Consider the following 25,329-nt stretch of genomic DNA (forward strand, 5'->3'; position numbering starts at 1 on the left):
TCTCATCCAACACACCCAAGAAGAAAGGCTGCTCCTAGAAAACTCGCCCCCCTCTCCTTCGTGAGGCTTCCGCCTCCCTCGCCCCTCTTGCTCCTCTCCTTTCCTGATTCATTTCTCACCAGTTCTCTACCCACAACCTTGGCTCTGGCTCTGCTGTGACAAAAAATAATGATTACAAGGGAAAAGAGAAAGTGGGCTCAGAGGTTAGGTGGGTGGGCATCAAAAACTTCAGAAAGGGACCCAGGAAGGATTTTCCCAAGTCTATCCCATCATTCCCTTGAAAATACCAGACCCCTTTTCTCTGTCACTACGTCTACATACCCTGTACCTGGGATCTTTTCCATTCCAGCGCCACGCTCTGGGATTCTGAGTCCAGAAAGCCCTTCAATCAAAAATGCTGAGGGCTACGAGCCTGGTCAAGTAGAGAGGAACTAAGATGCGTTTAACTGCAGGTCAGAAGAATTGCCAGGTGTTTCTTACAGATCCCTCTGAGTATGAAATCTTCTTCAACCAGCCACAGGAAGAGATGATTTTTGTTGTTGTTAAATAATAAGCAGAAAAAAAATTAAGCTCTCTTTCAATCTCTTGACTGTCCATTTATCACTCCCACATCCTCTTTCCCAACCCTCCCCCTGAAAAAGGACTTTTAAGTTTGAGTTTTCAACCTCAACCATTTTCAATCCCTTTTCCTGCCAGATGGTCCTTCTCCATTTCAGTAGAGGTTGTGGGGAGGTTTGAAGCTGGGTTTAAACGTTTCCTGAAAGCCTGAAATAGGGTGAGAGCTTTTTAGGCAATTCCAGGCCAAAGGAAATCTAATTGCTTCCAAGATAGTTTTAAAAACCTAGAGACAGTGGTTTCTGCCAGTCTGGAAATTCAGCCTCTCAACAAGCAGCTTGATCCAGCTCTCCCAGGACAGAAGGACAGAGCCCGCTGTCCGATGACCTGCCACCACTTAGAAAAAGAAAGTAGAATGGAGCTTGCCCCCCAAAAAGCCTTGCTCCTGGCTGATAGTGCCCTCTTTTACTTTGACAAGAACCCAGTAGGTCCTATAATCACGAAGATGATTCAAAGGTCACAGACGTGTCTCACACCAGTGCCTTCGCTCTGGCCAGCCATAGCAGACCAGCCACAGGAGACTGGCTGTCAATTCGTGGACATGCCAGGAATGTTCATGCCTTCAGGCTTTTGTTCAACTAATTCCTTTTGTCTTGATGTCCTCTACCCCCATTCTTGCCCACATATCCAGCTCAAATGTCAACTTCTGAAGCTTCTGACCTCATTCTCACCCCTCCCATGCTTTCCAGTCTAGCTGAACTCAAGCAGACTGATGGCAAGGTGCCTCCCCTGCTCTAGAATAATACACTACTACAAGCCAGCTTTCTCAGAGGAAGACTAGGAAATAATAAGGTCTACAGGGACTGGGCAAGTCTCGATGCCTCATTTCCCTATCTGCAGCACAGGGAGATACTCTACCTCTATAATGGAAACAGAGAGACCAAGGAGAAGAAGCCACCTGTAAAAAACAGAGGATGCTCAGAGCAAAGAGGGAACACACTTGAATTCTCTGGGCCAAGGGATTAGCCTCCCTCGACACTCAACACCTCTTCCTCTGTCCTCCCTCTTTTAGCTGACTTTGTGTCCTGTTTCACTGAGAAAATACAAAGCATCAGAACTGGCCTCGCTAAGCTACCACCATCAAATTTACGCACCAGCATCAGCGCAGATATTGTCAAATTCTGCTCAAAACTCTGACATGGCTCCCAGTCACTCAAAGTAAAAGCCAAAAGCTTTACAATGCCTTATAGGCCCTGGACCCTATGATACTTTTGACGTCATTTCAACTACTCTTTCCCCTTACTTTTTCTACACCAGCCACAATGTCTTCTTATTTCCTCAAACACACCAGGTACATTCCTACCTCCAGGCCTTCACAACTGCTACACCCTATAACTGGAAACATACTCCCCTGAAAAAGCCTGCCCCCTCATCTCCCAGGTCTTTGGTCAGATGTCATCTTCTGACTGAGGTATTCACTGACCACACTATAAAAAATTTGTTTAAAAAAAAAAATCTTCCTCCACCTGGCTACCCCTTGGCATCAGAACTGGCCTTCTATTTCCCCTTTTCTCTTTTATTTTTCTCCAAGCATTTGTCACCATCTAACATACTACTTTTCTTTTATATAAGCTCCATGGGGCCAGGGATTTTTCTGTTCTGTTCACAGCTGTATCCTCAGCACCTAGACTAGTCCCTGGCACACAGCAGGCCATCAAGAAATTTTTTTTTTTTTGAATGAATGAAAAAACATTTGCCACCAGTCAGAGCAGGTCTCCCTGGACAGGGTGTGCAGCTTCAGGCTGCATTTTCCAGGCCCATCTTCCTACCCCACCAGCCTTCCCAGGTGCTGCAGGTAGGTTAGAACTGACCAGCCAAAGCAACCACACCCACTCAGAAAACTCAGGAGGAGGCCTCACCCTCTGAGCACCCGAGGATTCAGGGCAGGGGGTGGCTTCAGCTTAAGAACTTAACTGAAAAACTGCTCTGTGCAAAAATTATGAGGACTTTCCTATTATAAAATGCAAAGGTCTTTTCTCTGGGGCTTAATGAATTACAGAACCTTCCTTTCTAATGTCTACTGTTTTGATACTACCGGGTCAGCTCTTCCTGAAGGTAGTTAACTCTCTATCAGGAGCACATTCCCTGGGGATATTTCACACTGCCTGGAAGATCTATATGCTCATCAAAAGGGGACACAGGTTAAGAAAGCTTGGGAAATAAAGCTGGAGAAGTAGAGACAGGTGTGGGCACCTAAGGCTTTCATATTCAAACCCTTTGAGGGCATCTTCCCACCAGGCCCCCATGCTGCTCTGCTATCTCTGGTCCTTGCCCTTGGGCAGCTCCCCATCCTGCCTGAGATAAACAAGAAAAGATTCTGGTACAATGTAGCATGCGCTCTGATAGAAGTATGAACACAGAGTTCTGGGAGCAAGAAGAAAGCCACCTAATCACGTGGACAGGATGGATGTTGGGGAGGAAACAGGGAGTGACACCGGGCCAAGTCTTGCAGGACTTGTGGAAGATAAAGAAGGCAGAAGAAGAACATTGCAAAGAAGAAAAATCATGAGCAAAAGCCAAGGACACCTTGGAGCAAGCTGAGATTTCTTGAACAGGACACAGAAAGTGATAACCATATGGGAAAACACTGATAAATCAAACTACATTAAATAAGAAATCTGATCATAGAAAATGCCATTTAGAGAGTGGGTGGGTTCACAGGCTCCAGGGCTCAGCAGATTTGGAACATTAGATACACAGAGCAAAGTTATCAAAAAGAAGTAGAGTAACTTCAAACTGCAGATCTTGGTCAGATCATTAGGGCTGAATTTCCCTTTGGAGGGTATCTGAAATACCTAATGAGATCTTAAATACCTAATGACTTACTGTTTATTAAGCCTCTTGATCAATTTTGGAAGGTAGTAGAAGAAAATGCATGTGTACAGCCAGACTGCCAGTTCTGTGCATGCATTTATCTCATTTTATTTAGCTGTCATCATCCCTATCTTATGGATGAAGGAAATGAGGCTCAGGTTCAGTAATTTGCCGAGTTTCATAGTAAGTGGCAGACCCCAGAGTGTGCAGAGGTTGGCCCCAAGCTCTCTAATTGATACCAGAGAACGTTAGTCCTTTGGTCTCTATCATATCTTGTAGCAGGAAGCCATCCTCCATTCCAAGTACAAACCTGCAGCCCAGTTCTGTCTGGGTAGAGTTAGAAAAGAGTCCATGCCTGGCCCCCAAATTCTTGGTGTTAATAACCTCATTTTTCTTTAATGATTCTTTAATGATTTTTCTTTAATGTAAAACTGATTCCAAGATGTGAACTGTTCTGTGGCACCCAGTACATCTCATCAGTAATTGTGGTTACTTATGAATGAAATAAAAGTATCTTTCCTCTCAATTTATGTGTATAATTTTTTTCAAATGGCTACTCAGTTGTTAGGATATAAGTACTTACTGAACTGTTTAGACCTAAATACTTAATAAATGAAACTTAGGCATTTATTTTTCCCAATGGGTACTGTTAAAAAATTACTGAAACACAAGAATCCATAATCTGAGAAAAGTCCACATCAACAGCAGATGTTTTTAAGTCTCTGTGTCAAGAAGCCAGAAGTGGGTGGGCAGGAAGACTCAGGTGTATGGATGGCCCACTCAGGCTTCCCAGAGCAGCGACAGAACAGCTGCCCCTCTGCCTGAAGAGATGTGGCTGCACATCAGCCCCCTCCCAGCAGAAAGGCTGTGCACATCTGCGTCAGGCTCTCTTCTGAACTCCTTCCCTGAAAAGCTCTATTCAGTACCAACCTCATGAATAAAACCCAAGGCCAGCCCAGAAGCCAGCCAGCCAGCCAGCAGGGGACTTCCACACGCACTTGCTCATTCTTGGGCAATGTCCACAAACCAAACCATTAATCCCCAGGGGGAGGGAGCACTGGAAATGTGGGAGAGGGCTTCCACTGACAGCCTATCACTCGAAGGTGACTGGGCTTTTTGGATGATGATTTGTACGGAAATAACTCCTTTGTTCCCAAGAGGGTCCTTGCCTGATACACTCCCTCCCTCTATTCTCTGAAATCATAACCCTCTGTTGGTGACATCACAGCTGTTGATAGAACTGCCAACTACTGTGATGTCACAAGACTCAACTTTTGTTATTTTGGGTTGGGGGTGGGGATTTAGACACAACAAAGGGCTGGAATGGAATACAGTTATAGAACTGGAATTTGCTTTTTCATGCTGATTTCCCTGGTAATGAAGGGCAGTGACTCAGAAAAGGAAAGGCAAGTCGCTGGCAGCCAGGCTGTACTGCAGTGGGGGTGGGGACAGCAACAGCAGGAGGGGACAAAAGAAAGGAGTTTTCAATTCCAGGATTAGTCAGCTGTGAAGATGTTCTCGGTCTGGTCAAGTGCAGGACTGTCTCTTCCCATCATCCATTGCTTGGGTCCAGAGTAAGTGGAGAAGAGCTGAAACAGGAAAGGCTCTGGGCAGGAATGTTCCCTGGAAACTGGGATATTGTATTGAGTTCTGGACTCCACACTGGCAGAGGGACAGACTCAGTTTGGACTGCATCCTGAGGACAGTGACCAGGATGGAGAGGGCACTCAGAGGCACGCCACAGGAGAAATGACTAAAGGGACAGAAAATGTTTACCCTGGAGGAGAGAAGGCTGTGGATGGGGAGGCTGATAGTTGCCTTGAGAATTCCAAAACACTCTCATGTGAAAAGGCAATTAGATGTGTTTCAATGGTCCCCAGAAGAGACCTCAGGCAATGAGAAATGGTCAAAATGGCCAAAATGAGGAAGACTCTTTATTTTTAAATCCCAATTAAAAACTATAAATTCTTTTTAATTCCTTACTTCTCAATTATGCACTATGCTTTCGAGGGCAAGGACTTTCTTGCTCACTATAGTACATCCCAGAACTGAGAGGAAGTGGCAATAGTAGGAGCTTATTAATATTTGTCAAGTAAATGAACAAATGAAGCGATAACGATAGTCGGCTGAAGTTGTTGTTTACAGGCGTTCACTGATTTGGTAAGGATTTTTCGAATCCCCAGCACATACTATGTTAAGGTACTGGGGAATCCAACAGTGAATGAGGCAGATAAGGTTAGTCTGTCTCCCCCCTGCCCCTTGCCTTTTAGACAGCACAGGTGGTATGTAAAGTCCCTTCTGATACTGAGATTCCTTGATTCTTAGAGTTGACTAAAAAATGTAAAACTGAGAGGAAAGAGGACACACTAAAAGCCATACATAAACCCCACCTACCACTGCTCCTGCTCCCTAGCAGCCTGGAAATCTAGATGGAGCTAAGGCTGCCCTCCCAGCTGGGGTGAGACCCCAGGCCAAGACAGGCTGTGCTGGATCAGACCAGACTGGAGCACTCAGCTGGACATGTATCAGCCCCACCCCCACCCCCACCACCAAAGGACAGCTCCTATGGGAAGCTGGGCTCCCTTTATTGTTATTGTTTAATAAACAATAAATCAAGTAAGTATGATCTCGTTAGGTACTTTAGATACCCTCACTTCTCTCCAGGAACTTAAAATTTCCCCATCAGCCTCAGCCAGTTACCCTGCTGGGGACCATCAGAATGACAACTTGGTTACTACAGGGCAATTTGCAAAGAAATAATTCCAAGGTTGTCTTTGCCTAGGTTGTACCACTGCTACAGGCTTGGTTCCAACTGCTGAGGGCATGAGAGTATAGCTACAAATAATGAAACAGATTTTTTAACAATAACAGTACATAATATACCAGATGTTCTCCTCTTCAAAGCAGTCTAGGCCTCAACATTTATTCCAGTACATTCTCAAAATATTTCTGAAATTCCCATTTGGAAATTGCCCTCAGAGACTTTGGAATGTTATTTGAATGTTCTCTGACAGAAAATCTGGATCCTTCAAAGGTGCCAACTCATTCAGAGCCATATGACAAAAAAAGGTGCAAACTAGAGAAGATTATCTCAGGTCCGAATAAGCAGTAATTATCACATATGGTCTATCGCCTTGCTATCAAAGGGGATGCATACTGAGGCTGTCCCAAGTCTCCACTGTTTGGAGTAGAGTGTTGTTACTCACTTTGAGGTCATGGAGCCCTTTGAGTATTTAGTAAACCCCAAGAACCTACACAGAAAACTTGGAAGAATATACATTTATGCCTACCATTTTAGGGGAATCACAAGCTCCTCCTCAGACTCACTTGAAGAGTCCTGTCCTAAGCCATTTTGTCTTCCCCATAAATGCACGGATAATTCTGAATGGAGGCCTATAGAGCTCAGCAGATATGCCAATGTTGGGCACTAATACTCACTTGCAACAAGGCGCCCCAATTCCCAGAGTCCTCACAGCATCGTTTCAAACTTGGAGGTCAACAATTTATAAACCACTACACATCACAAGCCTTCAGGGGTGTTAAGAGTGGTTAGAACCAAAAATAGATTCATAAACGCCAAGTATCCTGAGACTCAAATGTGACATTTTCTAATGTGATTTGTAACCTGGTGCTGGAGACAATTCCCAAAGAGGAACCAAATCTCCCTTCAGGTAATCACATCCATTTAGCTGTGTAAGTACAGATATGAAGAATGATCTATGGCCACAGCACGTATTTTCTCCCCTTGCCCTAAGTCCCCAGTCTCCCTGTGGGAAGCATGGGGAATATGCCTCCGCTCTTCTTCGGGGCCAGCCAGCATGCTTAACGGGCAGCTCGCAGCATACTAAACGCCACCAAAGTCGCATCTGACTCATGCTGTTGCTCTTTGTAATGAGGCATGACATGCATCTAAACTCTTGTATATTTTCATGTTTTAGCCTACAATTAGGCATTTTTGAGGGATGTAGCTGACTCACGGTTCTGTTTGGTGTCCTGTAATTATTCACATGGGCATTAAGGCCAATCCAGGCAACTATCAGGCTGGAGGCACTCTGAGCCTAGACCTCAAAGAGAAACTGCTTGGCTCTAAGGAGGTACAGAAAATGCTGGTTAGCATCAGGCCTGAGATGGGCCACACTGCTGCTCCTCGGTTTCACACAGAGACTCTCCCCCCTCCATTGCCTTCACCCTCCTTCCTCATCCGTGGCCTGGCTCACCCCAGCTCACTCCTAAGCCCAAGTGTTGGCACATTTGTGGGTGCAGTGTCCACAAAAATGGACCACTCTGTTGGACACAGTCTCCATTACCAATACAATAGCAATGTAAAATTAGACTACATCAAAAATGCCCACAAACATCTCACCTGAGAAAAAATGGGCCACCGCCACCAACCCACAGAATCCTGAGGTCCACTGCTGTGTGGCTGGGCTGTGGAGGCTGACATGGGCCTCCTCTCTGAAGCAGCCTCAGTGCCACCAGTTGCAATGGCCTCACTATTCCCCCATGCAAATGCCCACCACCCTACTTTCCCACTACTTCCCTAGCTGGGAGGGAAGGGCTGGTTAGCCCTAAAAATCGGTCCCTAGTGACATTTCACACATACATTTGGCTCCAATAAAAACTTGTTTCTTGATTAATTAATGGCAGCTCAAAGCCTGATTCTAAATATAATAAAAGATACGGCCACTAGCCCGCTCAGGGCAGCTGTGAAATACAACTGTGGCCCACCCTCAGAGCCACACACACTGAGAATGAGCCCAATATCCAAACTACAATTACTCTGCAAGTTCCCCTTCTTCCCAATGCTGGGTCCAAGTGCTTCAGCATGTTTTATACTTTTCAAAAACACTTTCACATGTTCTCTCATTTGAGTCCAACAAACAAGTCCTGGAGGTTAAATGCAACAGGTATTTTCACCATTTTACACAGACGGAGACCAGGCTCAGGAAGGCTCTCTTACCCCAAGGCCACCCAATCAGTATGTGCAGAACCAGGTCTGGACTACTTTATAGCTGTGTGACCTCAGTTCTTCATGTCAGCAATTAACAGTAGCTGTATCAAAGGGCTTATTATAAGAATAAATGGATTTAATATACAAAAAGGTGTCTGGCCTATAATAAGAATTATGTTGTTGCTATTAAAAGTATCATTACCACCACTATCCAGAATCCTCAATTACAAATCTAGAGCTTTTCTCCATTCTGCTGCAGTTCTGCAAAGATAACTTAGGAAGTAGTTTTCTTTAACCTTGAGTGAATCCAGGCCCTATCCCTGTAATTTGCCTATGGAACCCAGAACTCACTGGACACTGTATCTTACCATGCCACAAACTTCTCCACACTTATGTGCAAACACATATACACAACCTTTTCTGCAGGTCTGACTCTAGTCTCCTGACCTCTGATGTTACTTATGCTCCGTGAGCCACCATTTTGTGACCCGCCCTGTCTGCAGTACCCAACTGTCCCACATATCCAATGCATCCTGCATGCAGTTTCTTCCTTCAATGATCATTTAATGAGCATCTACTCCTCACCAAACACTGTACTAGGTGCTGAGGAAAATATTCCTTGCCCTCCAGATACACCAAATGGAAGTGCAGGAAGGGTGGGATGCACAAGGGGAGCGAGGCACAGAGGGACTAGAAAACAACTGTCTGAGGGCAGCAAGCTAAGAAAACAACATTTACACGGGGATATCAGGCAGAATCATACAGCATATGATAATCTCATACTGCCAGCCTGTGTGTGCATGTGTGTGCACGCACCAAAGAGACAGAGACAGAAAATTAGATATGGGTGGGTGAGCCCACACACCTGGAGCCGGGAGGCAGCTGGGACAACAAACATCGCATCTGCCTTTCCAGGGGCTGAGTGGCAATCTCGACTCCCAGGGTATGCTTACGGTGTACCATTTTAAATGCAAAATCCTTTAACAACTGCTTTCTCTCTCCTTCTGTCTTGCTCTCCTTCTGAAGAAGAGCTGTTTATCCCTATTCTCATTTCTGCCCTACTCTGAGTCCTGAGTTTTAGAACCAGTGCTTTTACACAAATCCAGCTTCACATCCTGAGTGACATATAATTACATAGGAATGTAATTCTGAAATGATCTCATTGAAAAAGCACACCAGCAAAGGCCAGCCCATTCACACCCAGAGCCAAGGAGATCACAGCCCCCTTTCCCTTAAATGGAGAATGTGCCTGGAGCCCACAATGAAGCACATCAGCTGCCCACGGATTTTACCCTGCCCACAGCCAGCCTGCCTGCTTGCAGACTGCACCTGGGCTCAAAGCAACAGCAGCCACGAACCACGCTGCGCCACTCAAAGACAGACTCAGGAGAGCATCCAGGCAAGCAAGTCTCCCTGCACAGATGCTCCAGATCCCTCAGGAAGGCTCTGGCTCCTGGCCATGGAACACCAGCAAAAATGATTAGCACTCCCCTATCACAGCCCCATCAGACAGAAGAATGTCCAGAAGCCAAGCTGCTAAGGATCTTCCCTACAGCTACCTGCATTTCCTAACTCTCTGAAACTCAGCTGCTATCTGACTCTATAGAGAGAGTCAGCAAGTAGGATATCTGACTCTGAAGCTAGACCTCAAAGCAGAGCTGAGACAGAGTGGAACTGGGGAAGAAATAATACACTCTGATGGACTTTCAAAATCCTAGCTGAAAAATCACCAAGTTGGAATCTTTGGAAAAAAAAGTCCTTACGCCAAATGTGTATCCCACCCCCAACAAATCCTCATAAAATGGACCAGAAGCACATGGGAAAGAATAAACAGCTTGCAGGGCCTTCAGGAACTCTCTGTACTATTTTTGCAACTCTTCTGTAAATCTGTAACCATTCAAAAATCTAAAAGTTTATTAAAATTAATGATTTTCACGGTCTCCTTTATAAGGAATAATGGGAAAAGAGTGGTCTTGGATGTAAATTCTAACTCTGCCTCTACCAGGCAAGAAGCTGGGATGGGTGACCCAACCTTTGTAAGCTCTAGTTCCCTCGCCCATGGGATGGAGATAACAATCCCAAACACGGTGCTGTTGCGTGAATTACATAAGATCCTGCAGGCCATGAGACTCACCCTGCCGAAGGCGCTTTCTTTCTGGGCAGCAGCAGTTTCTCAGTGCAGTCAGCTGTCACCTGGGTTCTTGGCAACAGTAGTTCGAAGCCCTACCTCTGCTCTGCAGCCCACCCTGTCTGTATGACTTACAGCCTCTTCCACAAACAGCATTACTCTTTAAGCCCACGGTAATTGCCCAAAGGGCTGAAGGCCACCTCACAGCAAGTTCCAACTCATGAAAGCACACCTTTGTTGTCAGGAACATGTTCTCCTTCCTGCCTTCCCTTCCTCCAGTAGCATCCAAAGTCACTGCTATGAGCTGACTTACTTTCCTCAGGTTCACTGGGATCAAGCACAAGGAAGACAGCTGACAGAGCCAGACTTCTGGTACAATCAGCTGTCCACAGTGGGGTGGGCAGGGCAGGCAAGAAGTATGCTCCCGAAGTTGCCACAGACCTTCACCCTCCACAGCACCACACCACCCACACCACCCACTCCACCCCTGCAGCCCTCCCTGCACCTCACTCCCCACCATGGCCCCCACACGAAGCTGGGCTGACAAACTACACATGCACCAAGTCAGTGGGCACAGTAAAGTTCCCAAAGCCAAGAAATAAGCCCAAAGGCTGGGCATGTTGCCCTCAAGCCCTGGAGCCAGACTTGTGAGCCTCGGCCACCATGACTGAGGCATGGGCTTCATGGTATGCTGTCTATTCTCCCCCTGTGAAGCCTGAGGTGCGTGGTCAGGGTCCCATTCTGGTCTTACAGGTGGATGGGCTGGAGGCTAAGGGAAGAGTCAGGTGAAGAGAAGTATGGCTCTGATGTCATGTCACCTCTCTGAAAATCACTCAAAAGGATACCAGGTCTTTAAAAGACTACTACACCAAAGGACAAGTCCAACCTCACCCTGAAAATTTAGTGTCCAAATAAGGGAGTAGTCAGTGCTGGAAGAATTAGCTCGTTCCAACTTTGAAAAGCCCTGTGAGAGAAGTGGTTCCCAGGCTTAGGATTCCACTCACAGGTTGTAACCCCTCGAAGCACTAATGGGCACTTTCTAGCTTCTCATTTCTCTGACCTTCCAGATAGCTAGATGGGAGACACACCCCAGCTGAGTGAGGCCCAAGGACATGAGTTCCCGGCAAGAAGCATGCAAAAGCTCAGCAGAGCCAGATAACAGGCCCAGCTCCAGGGGCTTCAAGGACACTTTTTGGGAAGCAGAGCCCGGGAAGAAGATGTCCTTGGAGCCATTTCTATTTTAACCAAATAAGAGCCAAATACAGCCACACATGAAGAAGCTAACTACGTCATCTTCCGTACAGTTTTTCTCCAGCCTGTCGTCTCACACTTAGTTTATTACAATGGCCTCTGATTATATATAAGGCACTTTACTGAGTGCCAGCCTGTGAGAGGCACTAAATAAATGTGAAGTATCACTATTATAATTACTAATTCCCCTTTATCCTTTGATCTCCAGTCCTTCCTGTTCAGGGATGACACACTAAGTACCCTGGCACATCAATTCCATGTCTCCTCTGGGCTCCTGAACTGCCAACCACACCAGATTCAGATTCCTCCAGTCCCTCCAGAACCTTGTCAAACCTTGTCTTCCCTCCTTTTCCTTTCTCCTCTTCAACCATCCCCCACCCTACCACCATATCCTCCATTTACCTCCCTCCAGACAAACACACACAGACTTGCATAGACACGTAAGCACACAAATGCACTTCTCTCTCCAGTAGGATGCCTCCTGCTGCAAAATGTCCATTTCTACCTCCATATTTTTGTGTTCCAATCATTTCTGGAAGACTCTCCTTCCTCTCTGCTTGCCCAAATCTTATGCTCCAAGGCTCAATCCCAAAACTCTAAAGGTCCCTTGTAAACTGAGGTGGGGAAACCATTAGAATCACTAACACTGACCAAGTGCTTCCTCTCTGCCAGGCAATGGGCCAGACACTGAGGACACTGTAAGGGAAGCAGCATAGTCCCATGTATTCCTAACCAGTGGAGGAGGGGAGCTTCAACAGGAACCCCCTGCTCACCTGAACCGCACAGGCAGTGGAGTCAGCAGCCAGACCTCACAGCAACTGGGGGCTCAGGTGGGAGCAGGAGAGAAGGTTCAGTTGGATAAGTCACCTTGTCTCTCCTTTAGCCTTTCGAAGAAGCTGCCTGGCTTGGTGGTTTAGACATATTCTATTCCAAGAACCTTCATCCTCTCTGACCACCTCGAGCAGCACTGCCTCCTGCCTTGCTTGGGAGTTTTACAGCTTCAGAGGTAGGCCGGGCCCAACCCCATGCAATAACTTCCCTGGTTAGTCACCCCTAACAATGACCAGGCACAGGGCCTCACACATTTGAGAGAAAAAGACCAACGCTCTCGTCAGGAGCTCCTAGACTACATGCCACCGTGACTGCATAGACTATGTGCCACCATGGCTGCATAGATGATGGTGCTTACATGGGAGGGAACACCTTTAGGTCTCTCCAGGGTAATGTGCAATTCTAAGACCCTAATAGAAACCCTACTCCTTTCTCTTCTACTCAAGAAAGGTGACCAGAGTATGAGTCAGATCGCTGTTATTCTAGGGTAATTTCACATATCTTCTAAATTATAAAAACAGGTAACCCATTCACATGTACCTGGGTCCTTGCACTCCTGTAGTAGCAAATGTAGCAGCTCCAGGTAACATGTATCAGGGCAGCTCTGCTTTTCCTCCTGAATTGGAAACAGAAGATGTTCCCCAGATGTGATCTTAGATACCTTTTAGGCCCAGGGAGGAAGGGAGAGAGAACAGGTAACCCATCCATGTTTCTATTCCAGCAACAGATACTGCCAGTCATCCTCATCACTCATTCTCATCACAATCTATCTGAACCTCAAGTGTCTGAATAAGCGCCTCTCACGAGACACAGCTGTTAAATCTTACAGCACTAATTATTCAGCCCCCTGCTAGTAAGACCACCATTCCCAGTGAGGCTGAATGGGTCTCAGTCCACACATGCAAGCTCACAGCTACCAGGAGCTTACCCAAAATAACAGTCACATGCTTAGGTGTGCAGACATTGGAGGGCTTTTGATAGGTCAAGACCACAGGAAGGACAAGCAATGTATACCGCCTGTGAGCTCTACAATGGACCAATGCACAGAGCCTTCAAGGCAGGACAGAAGGCAGGAAGCTGCCGTCAAACTCTGACCACCAGTATCATTTTCAGAGAAGTGTCCTGAGCAAAGCTTTGCATCCAACTGTAACAAGCACCTAGTCATTGAAACCTGTGGCATCCGGAAAGTATCATCTCCTGGACTTCCCAGGCTCCTCTGCTCAGCAGCCCCTAACGGCTGGCCCATCGCCAAAGGCTGGTGGGAGGACCCAGGGCACACGAGTATCTTCAGAGACTTAGCTACCCATTTTCAGCCCCCTTCTACCTCAGCCCTTCCCCTGCCAACTCAAATTTTCAGTCTCCACATATGTGTCTATGTGCCTGTGTGTCTGCGTTTTATTTATACTACCCATCTCTGTTGTTAGCAACAGAAACAAAGTACTTTAAGGCAGAAAGGGCACGTCAGCCAACTGGCTTGCTGCTCCCAGGCCTGCTTCCAGCTCAGGATGAAGGCTGGTAAAGGAGCCTTCAAGCTCCAATCTGCCATGTGTGCCTACAGTGCCTAGCAGAGCTGGTATGGTGCCAGTTCACCAAGTTGGTCCCTGCTGAGTGGGGTCCCTTTCCTCAGCTCTCCCTCTTTACCCGGAGAGGAGACCACACTCCCAACACCCCATTCCCTCGCCTACCTGCATGCTGACTACTGTTAGAAGGCAGAGCTTCCAAAGTCAGAGTTCAGAAAACTCCCTCTCTGAATCTGTCACACAAAAAAAGAAAATCCCCTCTCCTCCCTTGTACACGGGAGATTGTAAACAAGCAGGCACTGTCTCCCGAGACCCAGACTCTGGGGAACCAGCCCAAGGCTAAGTTTCCCATCTTCAGTTTTTCTGCTATGATAATCCTTCAAGTTCTACTATCAGGTGCCTCAAGAAAATCTAGAGTAATTACTGATCACTGCTTTGTTTTCAACCGAGAGACAAAAACATGAGATGTGATGCTTGCACTCAAGGAGCTCACAGACTAACTTAGGGAAACAAAACACTATAGGAAATAATTCAAATGTGAGATACAGACAAAGTGCTTTAAAGGACAATGGGTGGCAGTGAAGAAGACAGGACAGGGTTTCCGTGGAACAGGAAATGTGAGCGACACCTTAAAGGACAAACAGTAGCTGGGTAGCATGACACAGGTGGCTGTCTATGATGAAGACTTCGTATGACTCGAGGCCCCAGGGCTGGAAGAATGGCAAACATCACACCCACAGTGTCTCCCCACGTCCAGCTGAGGCTCAGCCCTGGGAGGCAAGGAGGAAAGAGAATGGCCTGAGGAGGAAAAAGAACCCTCACCTCAGGGTCACTGAGTTCTCCGATCCCTTGCTGCTTCTCCCTCTGCCAAGCACATTCTCAAAGTTCCCTTTTTCTGAACTAGTTTGAAACCCTCTCCCCTACAGTGCGCAGAAGGTAGCCAGCTCAACTCCCTAAACTCAAACATCCTGCTGGAACTCTTGGCGCTCAAGGCTTCTGCCCCCACAACAGGACAAGCTTTGTGCTCCCCCAGCTGCAATGTGCACCAGGAGTTTGATCTACTCCTCTACTGGGCCAGGTCAAACTAATTCTGATTCTTTACTCACTGGAGCAGGAAAGGGTTATGAAATGTTAAGCACAGTCTCTGGTAAGCCAGACCAGCAGCCCCTCCTTCAGCCATTCACACTTACAATCACATGTGTATTCAACTAAAACAAACCAAACACCAACCAGGCATAAACTCCTGTGCTTAGTGCTGGTCAAGACACTAAAATGCATCAGGCATTGGTTCAGACTCAAAAAGCTTACATTCTAGTAAGATGGATACAACAGCCACATGAACATTAACAAATACAGGTAAGACTATTTTAAGTGCCCCTAGAGAGAAGAAATGCTCTGGATTTAGGTACATGGGGATTACTTCCAACTGAAGCAGCAGGAAGGTTTCACAGACAAGGTTTCCCTTGCACTGGACCTGGCAGATGAAACAGCAAAAGAATAAAGGGGCAATATTGGGCAGAAAAACTATGTAGGCAAAGCAGTACCTCTAAAAGCAGGAGAGCAGAAGATACATCAAGAATGGCAAAATGTTCAGTCTGATGGGAGTTTAACTGGAAGAACACCAAGGAGGAGAGTTGGAAAGACAAAGAAATGTCAGATCTTAAAAGGGCTTTGAAAGCCAAATTAAGGATCTTATCTTTTCTCCTGGAAACCATATAAATTTTCTGAGAAAGGAATGATGGGTCAGGAACTGTGTTTCTGAAAGATGAAGCAGTGCTCAGAAATCTACTATAGCAGAAAAACCTGATTACATAGTCCACCAGGACTGAAGATCACAGGAAGGATAAGAAAGGAAGGGAACTCAGGTCATCAAATACAGGACTGGGATCCTTGTTTCGGAGGGTCAAGCTGAAGAGGAAAATAGGTAGGCAGTCCCAAGGGTGGCTAAGCAGCTGCACAAGCAGGGAAGGGCTGGAGAACCAGCTGTCCGGAGAGGGCAGTTAAAGAATGGGAGGCATAAACATTCAGGAGATTGGGAAGAGACAGGATTTCAGAGTTTAGTACCCTGAAAGTAGAACAGCTCCAAGTGATGAAGCCAAAGGTATGGCCATGCTCTGAGTACCTTAAGAGGAATGAAGATGATGTCTGTATAGCGTTAAAAAGACTGAGAGACTGTGAGGCCAGAGCACTGCAGGATTCTCAGTGTGAATTCCCAGGTAGGAATCCATGATCCATCCACCACACTCTCAAATCCCTAGCTCCTTCTCCTTCCACACTACCTACTGGTAACTCTGCATCAGTTCTTTTATCAGTAGTCTCCGTTCCTCCAGGAGGGCAACTAAAATTGCTAGTCAAAAATCAACACATCTAAAACATGTCTGAAAGGTTTTTTTAGGGATATAGTCTTGAATATTTATGGATAAAATGGTATGATGCCGGGAATTTGCTTCCAAAAATCCAAGGGAGAAGGAGCGATAGTGGATAAGGATAGAGATATAACAAGCTAGTCCAAGTGACTGTAGTGGGGTATGTGGGGGGGACTTGATAATGGGGGGAGTCTACTAACCATAATGTTGTTCAAGTAACTGTACATTAATGATATCAAAATAAAAAAAAATTTTTAAACAAAAAAAACAAGCTAGTTCACATGTTGGTAACAGCTGAAGTGGGACGATGGATTTTGGAGCATTCGTCTTCTGTTCTCTCTACTTTTGTGTACATTTGACATTTTCCATAATAAAATGTTTAAAAAATAAAACCACTTAAGTGAAAGATTGATGGGGAACAGTGCCAAAGGTCACCCGCAGATTATCTGCTGGTTATAAAATGAAAACTATAATTTCACAATGGAGAAATTTGGCCGGCTCTACTGTAAGCAGTGACCAAATTTAGCGTCAATTATAGTGGGAGAACCAGACATTATGTGCTTCTGATCCACTGCATCATTTATAAAGGAGTCCCCCTGCCAAAAAAGCTTAACCTAGATCTAATTATGCCTCTATATTTAATATGCACTTTACAGAAAAATGCAGGGGAGAGAGGAAGAACCTAAACAATACCCCAAAGAAATAATCAGACAGATTCAATAAGTGGCAAGTGAATTCATGTTAAAAAATTCAAGGAAAAGGAATGCCTAAAACCGAACTCGTCATTTTCCACTCTACCTCTAATAAAACACTTCCGCTGGGTACTTCGTCCACAAAGTGCCCCAGGTGTCATCTACAATTCATCAGTGACTTTTTATTCTCCTTCTTACTCTAGTTCAGGCTATCACCAAGTCCTGCAAATTCTACCTCTGTCATGTCTTATACTCACCTCCTCCACCCCTCTACCACTCTTTCACTCAATTTATTATCAATTGCTTGCCTTACCGCAATCATCTCCTGAAACCATGTCCTTGCTCCCAGTTTTACTTCCTTCAAATATATCCTCTACACTTCAGCCAAAGCAATCTTGCTAAAATGCAAATTTACCCATATCATTCCAGTGCTCAACTTCCTTTAGCAGCTCCACTGCCCACAGCCCTGTTCCCTAAAATGTGGTGAGGACTATGCAGCATTAAGTGCCATGAAATCACAAGGCAATCAAAACATTCACTTCTTAATTCTTTTAAACCACTCACTTGATGAAGAAGAAAATCTCCACCTGCTGCTGTCTTTCTCTCTCCAACACTTGATGTCTTGAGAAAGAAGACTTTCATAGGCAGCAGTATCTGGCTAAAATTTTTAAACATTATTATTTGTTTTCATGGTATTTAAATGTTATCTCATCTCCTGTGTATGGCAAGTAGCAACGATTTTTCTACTTTAAGAAAGTGAGATAACATATCCTTTTAAAATCAATTTAAGTTTGAAAGTGAGCTGATTTAAACATTATGTAAATAACAATTCAGATATTAAGAGGCCACAGTATGAAGATGGTAAGTAATGAATTAAGTCTGGGAAAAACTGCCCTACAACATTTCAAGTTGCTCTGTATGATTGTGGTGATTCAAAACAAGTTTGCAAACTGTTTGATACTCCTCTCCTTGAACCAGGAGAGCCCCCATAACTACCTCAAGGAACAGAACATGAGGCTTAACTTCCAAGTTAGATAAAGGCCATGGAACCTTTGCCAGTCCCTCAAGCCCTGAGCCACCTGGTAAGAACTGGCTACCCCAGGGAACACCACACTAACGGGGCCACAGGAGTGGTAACTGGAGGAGTGGCCCGTGGAGTGAGCAGCAGAGCTGAGGAGCCCCAGGCACTTGCATTTTCTCAGCTCAGGCAATGCACCTGGATGGCGTAAGCGAGCCCTCTGATGATTCCAGCCCCAGCCACTGGCTCTCTAAAACTACATAAGAAGACCCCAAAACCCGGAGAGATAATAATAAAATTATTTTTTCTTAAACACCCCCTATGTTTTGGGGTGATTTGGTATAAGGCAGGAAAATGGTAGATCCAGGCTTTCAAGAACTAGTCCCTGAGACCGGTTTCTGGCCTCATCTTGACACTGTTCACTCTGTGCTACTAAGTACAGCAAAAATGACCAAATGGAGGTTCTGTGCACTTAACTTCACATGCACTGCATCACGCTTCTGACTCCAGGACCTGGAATGCCCCTCCTTGCCTTGTTCACTGAAAAAAGGTACAAACTTTAAAAACAAAAAACAATCTATTTATCCTTCAAAATCTGAAACAGCACTGTCACTCTATGAAACTTTGCCCTCATCTTCCTCACTCTCTTTCCACCAATGAGTGAGTGAAACCTTTCCTCCCAGTGCGAGCTGCACAGCAGCAGAAATCACACTAAAGTGTACTGACCTTGTGTATGTCATGTCCATTAAATTATCAGGTTCCTGGCAGTTAGGGATTATATGTCTGTACGTAGCTGGTCCTGCAGGGACCAAATGAACATTTGCTGATCTGAAGCAGTTTTTCCTTCTGCTTCCTTATTTAGCCTATTTCCACTAAAAACATTTCCACCTAAGCTCCTGCATGATGCCTGGTCAATGCTGCATTCTCCTTCAGACCCTAAAACTCTAACTTTTGGCTCCAGGATTTTACTTACTCTGACCCTTGAATATGGCTTCTCTTCTGGGTTCAAGATCCTCAGAAGCAGTAACCCTTGATTGACCCAGCACTAAAAGCTGACATTTAACATACAATTAGGTGGGGCCTACCAGTTTAGTATCCAGGACACAAGTTGGTCCTCAATAAGCATTATTCCTCTTCATTCTCACTTCAAAAATCTTCCTTAATCCGTCTTCTCAGCAGCCAAATTTCTTCACACTTCTTCCTATGCCCCCCTCCCCAAGAGTTACACCCTCCCAGGTCTGAGCATCCCTCCACAGACTTTGGCACTTGGATCTCCTTAGCACCAAACTATGCCTCTTTAACTTGAAATTGCCACCCTGTTCCCACCTCAGCTAGACTGAGTTCACTAAACCAAGTTCAGTTTAAGAGACAGGCTTTTATGTCACACAATCTAAGTCTAGAGTGTCAAACACAATTTCATATAGGATTCACTTTAAAGTTTTTCAAATGGGGAATAATGCAATTATCCCCAATCGGAGAAGGAATATGGACGTATCAAGTAAGGATAATAGGAAACAAACAAAAAGCAGGATTGGGAATCAGAAGACTTGGGCACAATTTCCTGATCTGTCTCTCTTACTACAAAATGTCTTTTCTGGTTTGGTAAACTGAACAAAAAAATGTTCCTCTCTAAATGTTGCAGAAAATGTTTTTAATGTTTATGGTACATACTAAATTAGAAATATTATAAGAATTTGAATGTAGGTAGCCTCACTCACAAAAAAACACTAAAGTAAACAGAAGTTTAAAATTTTAAATAAAGAGCAAACTTACCAGGAAAAGGTTATTTTAGGTTTTTTATCGATAAAATTTAATTTCTATTAACACCTTACTACAAACTTAATTACAGCTTAAATGTAAATATTGGAACCATAAAAACACTAGGAAAAAAAGATTATTTTTATAGTTCTGATGAGTGATGAAAATTTCTCAAAGTATGACACAAAATTCAACTTAAAAGCCAAGAAGGAAAATACTGTACATTTGCCTACATAAAAATTTAAAACATGAAAGGCAAATAATTAGCATAAATGAGGTCAAAAATTAAGAACAAACAAACTGGAGAAAAACATACCAGCAAAACATATGAAAAAAGTTCCAATGGAAAATATATGAAAAAGTTCTTAGAAATCTATGAGAGAAAACAGTGACCAAACAGAAAAATGAACAAAATATCTTAATAGAAAATTCACATAAGTACAGCTGCCAGTGACCATAGAAGATATTCAATTTTATTAATAGTTGAAGAAATCCTAAATAAAGCAACAATAAGAAATCCTTTTTTACCTATCAGATTGGCAAATATTAAAACTATTTGTAACACCCATGTTGGCAGGGGTGTGGTGGCAACAGGAACCTTTATATCCTGCTGATGAGAAGTAACTGATGCAACTTCTTTGGAGAGCAGTTTAGCAATACTTACTAACATTTTACATGAGCATACCCTTTGATCTGCAAATTTTCCCTTCCAGGAATTCTGCCTAAGGTAATCCAAGTACTAGAACACTTGGGCAAGGGCAGCTGTATACTGCTGTTCATTGCTGCCCTGTTTATAAAAGGAAAACACTGGGAACAACTCAAATGTCCTTCAATAGGGACTTGGCTCAATAAATTATGATACATCCATCTGAAAAAACACAATGCTGCTGTTAAAAGTAATGTACTGACATGGAAAAACAGCCCTAGGTAAATTATCAAATGAGATAATTTTCAGTAGAGTATAACCTTTTTTTTTCTTCTTATTGTAGTAAAATACATATAAAATTTGCCATTTTAGGTATTTTTAAGTTTACAATTCTGCGGCATTAAATACATTCCCAATGTTGTACAACTATCATACTATCTACTTCCAAAACCATCTCATCACCTCTGTATCCATTAAGCATCACCTCTGTACCCCATTCTTCCCTTCTCCACCCAAGCAGCCCTGGATAACCGCTAATCTACTTTCTGTCTCTATGAATTTGCCTGTAACAGATATTTCATATAAGCAGAATCATACAATATTTGTTCTTTTAGGTCTGGTGTATTTCACTTAGCACAATGGTTTCAAGGTCCATCCATGTTGTAGCAGGTATCAGAACTTCATCCCTTTTATGGCTGAATAATATTCCACTGCACCAATATACCACATTTTGTTTATTCATTCATTTGTGGATGAACATTTGGGTTGTTTCCTTGTTTTGGCTACTGTTAATAATGCTGCCATGAATACTGGCAGACAAGCATCTGAGTCCTTAGGTTTATACCTAGGAGTGGAATTGCAGGATCATAATTGCAAGTTTTAGTTTTTTGAGGAACCAAAACAATTTGGTTGCATAACAGCTGCACCATTTACACTCCTGCCAGCAATGTATGAGGGCTCTAATTTCTCTACATCCTCACCAACACTTTTCTTTTACATTTTTTGATTAGCATATAATTTTTTTTGTAAAAATTAAATAAATGCATATGTATAAATGTACTGTAGAAAAAAATCCACTGGCATCCAACCGTTAACGATGATTATATTTCTGGGGGCATGGGTTTGCAGCAGTTATTGATACAAAAATTAGCCTGCGGAGATTCACACATAAGTCTTACATACTACAATACAGTAATTGTGTTGTGTGTACAAGACCCTAAATCAGCATAAGTGAAAAGACCTGAGTCCCCATTCTAGCTCTGCCACCATGGATGCTGTTCTCACCTCTAACGTCTGACGTACCTGGGACTGGATCGGAGTTCCCACCTGGTATGCCAAGAATGGGTACAGCCATGTAGACAATGACCCCTTCAAGCCCTGGGGCAGCACTGTAGCTCAGTGCTACCAGGACCCACTTCACTTTATCCGTGCACCTTACAAAAATTATTATTTTCTGTGTGTGCCAGGATACCAAAAAGGGTGGGCAGTGCTAGACCAAGTAACCTTTAATATCACTTCCCACACTGAAACAGAAGGCTATGATTGTGCTGAACTAATGACAGAAGCTAAGAAAAGGGGAACCTCAAAGAGTCAGTGAGCACAAGGAGAAATGAAGACCCTCCCCCAAGGGGAGAAATAAGCACAGACAAGGATTCAAGAAAGGAGAACACCAAGGAAGAGAAGGCAGCTTGTATTTACCAACTCAAGTGTCTCCCCTAAAGCCACAGGTCCTGAAGTCAGTACCGAGGGGCCACGCCTGAAGCCATGCTGCTCTGGGAGGAGCATCCCGAAGGTACCTCCTTGGGCTGCAGACAAGGACAAAACCTGACCCCTGTGGGAAGAAACACTGAGGCCTGGCTAAGTGAAAGCCAAGTGAAATCCTCTCCTCCAGGAGTTCTCAGCCTATCAGCTGCCAACAGTGGACTTTGCCCTTGAAATTCAACTCCTAGACTAAATAGATAATCCCCCAGGCACGTCCTGTGTAAACCTGGCTAATCAACAAAACACACTCAACATGGAGCCTGCCTGCAGTGCCTCAACATCAGTCCTGCCAACCAGGAGGCTGTGCTGAAGGGCAGGGGGAGCTTACCCAGCTGAAAAGTCACCTGGCCTAATAGAATCACATGCCCAGGATGGGCATTTTCCAAAAATCAGTCAAACAGCTGTTAGAGACAAGCACGCAGCTGGAAACCTCATCCAAAAGTGATATGGATACCGTGAGATGAATCACTGGGACTGAGGGTATGGACCTTTACGAGGCTCTGTTGATGCTACAGGGTAAGCCACCCAAGATATTCTGAAGTACAGACATGAAATTCTAGGTTAATGAAAGACGGCATACCAGATGACATGTGACCCTTACACCCTTTTTTTGAATCTCAGCTGCTGAGTCTCTTAAGCAGTGGTTTCCAACCAGCAACAGCAGTAAGCACTTAGAAACCTGGTAAAAATGCAAACTCTCAAGCCTCACTTCAGACCTACTGAATCGGAAACAGGCTCTCCAGGCAAGTTTGGGGCATGCTCAAGTCTGCTCTAAGGTTCCAGAGAGCTCTGCAACCTGGAGTTCAGACCCCTGAGACTTCCCTTATATTCTGCTTCGAGTGGATTTTGAGGAACTAAATACCACCTCTCTAGTTACACCTAATAAGGCTGACAAGTTTCCTCCCACTCCAGTTCTATCTTCCACATGGTCTTAGAGGTTTCCTTTTTACTAACCAAATCCAATGTGTTCTTTCCGTGTTTTCAGAGGAAAAATGATTCCCCAGTTCCCAGAGGGTTCAAATCCTTCAAGATCTGACCTCACCCAATCTTGTTAGCCTCACCCCCTAACTCATCTGTATGTCCCATGATAGGTGACCACCTAATAATGTCTGCTCAGTGGATCAGTGCTAAAAAACAAAAACACTGTCTAAAGGAATCTTTCCTAACCATGTATCTTTTCCTTTAGAAGCAAAGTAGTTACTAAAACAGACAGGGATAGGGCAGACAGGAAAGCAGAATCCCATTACTTACAAAAGAAATTCCTCTGTGTGTCAGGAATCTATGCAAAGTCTGAAATTCAATCTCACTGTTCTCTGTCCTTCACAAACTATTCCATCTAAGACAGCTGACTAGGCTAAACACAGATCTCATAAACACTGAGAAATAGGAGTTTACACAACACCTCACACACTTTCATTTCTGAACCCTGACCCTTAATTTACAGAATCCAAACAGGATCAGTACATCAAAACAGAAGTATCCATCAACAGAGACTAGTCAATATTCAATTTCCAGCAAGTAAAAGTTGTAGCCAGATAATTTTCTTTCCTCAAACATTTCTAACAAACTAAGAAATCAGCATTCATTGACAAATGCTAGTTTACTAACAAATTACATAAGTTTTTCAAAAATAAATTCCAACTTCTCACTATACAATTGGAGGAACCCTAAGACACCAAACTATCTGTGAAGAATCAATGATGCAGACCATCATTCTTCCTACCCAGATAGAGAGAGGTATTTCCGGTTATCTGTCTCCAAGTCTTGGCACCCCTGCTCTCCAACCCTTACCAGTTTATTTTATACAGACTGGTGTTTAACTTCTTTCAGAGAAAGCTTAAAAAAAACTTCATTCAACTCTACAAACATCCAAATCTACTCTGGTTCCTAACATACAGAAAGGAGAACAGGACAGTAAGCGACCCATAATTAAGGAAAAAGAAAACACTCAGTCCATATTTCAGGCAACTAATAGAAGGTGCATTTGGTACACCAGTCAGAGTGGGCGTAGAGAAGGAGCACATCCTTTGGAATTTTACAAACTTATATCTGGATTTTAATCCCATTAGCCACTCTGAGTCCCTCACCAGAACATCAACAACTTTACTCAGAGATTATTGTGAGAATTTACTAAAATGATGCAAGTGAAAATGCCTAGTATAACACAATGCCTGGAATAGAGTAAGCATTCCACTAATGACATACCACAAACCTGAAATCTACAGAAATTTTTTAAACATATATTGCTTGATCCCAAGAATTATATAGGATTTAATTATATTTATTCAACATCCTTTAGCTAATTATGTGCCTATCCCCACTCCAGATCCCCTCTCTTTCCCCATATTCTTTTTCTTGATTCTTCTCAAATTCAGTGTTTCTCTTAGCCACCATCCCTCTCAAATTTTGACACCTTCTCCCTAATCATGCCACAGACCTAAAATACATACCACTCATATTGGTTCTCCAAATTCCTTACTATGGCCAGGGGACTCTACCTGAACCAGCCTCTGCCAGCACCTTACATACGCCCCTACATCCACAGGCTCCCTGTATTCCAACGACATGACTTTCTCTATGCTCTTTCAACATGCCCAGATCCTTCCCACCTCAGGGGCTCTGCCTGGGCTGTTCCCTCTCCAAGGAATGTTCCTGCCCCAAATCTACACATTCACAGCTTCTTCTTGTGCTTGAACTTGCAGGTCAAATGTCATATTCTCAGAGAGGCCTTCTCTAACATCTCTTTTGAAAACAGCTTTCGAGTTCCCACTTCTCTTGCTCTTTGGTTTTGCCAGTATGTCCTTCACAGTTCATATCACTATCTTTGGCTCATTTACTGCGTTGCTTACCTGTTTCCTGACTGCTCCCCCAGCAATGCTTTAAGTTCCATGACACAGGACTTTTCTGTCTTAGTTATGGCTACACCCCCATTATATGAAATAGTGCCTAGAACAGAATGCATACTCGATACATAGATA

The 25,329-nt window shown here is 44.2% G+C and overlaps 1 protein-coding gene across 14 annotated transcripts in view; it reads right to left on the bottom strand.

The window, feature by feature from the left end:
• DENND2B (DENN domain containing 2B) overlaps positions 1-25,329 on the bottom strand; it is a 162,749-nt gene that overhangs the window by 62,645 nt on the left and 74,775 nt on the right. For 2 of the 14 annotated variants that reach the window (XM_073216143.1, XM_073216141.1), the window contains one exon: positions 13,131-13,206. The exons of 9 other annotated variants lie outside the window; for them this stretch is intronic. In XM_073216143.1, the coding sequence (XP_073072244.1) occupies positions 13,131-13,180 (50 nt within the window). In that variant the 5' untranslated portion in view covers positions 13,181-13,206. Of the gene's footprint in view, positions 1-321; positions 502-13,130; positions 13,207-22,288; positions 22,472-25,329 lie in introns of those variants that run through there. 3 more of the 14 variants (XM_073216149.1, XM_073216144.1, XM_073216150.1) reach the window with 3 other exon arrangements.

The sequence above is a fragment of the Manis javanica genome, chromosome 11 (assembly GCF_040802235.1).
Source record: "Manis javanica isolate MJ-LG chromosome 11, MJ_LKY, whole genome shotgun sequence".
Lineage (NCBI taxonomy): Eukaryota > Metazoa > Chordata > Mammalia > Pholidota > Manidae > Manis > Manis javanica.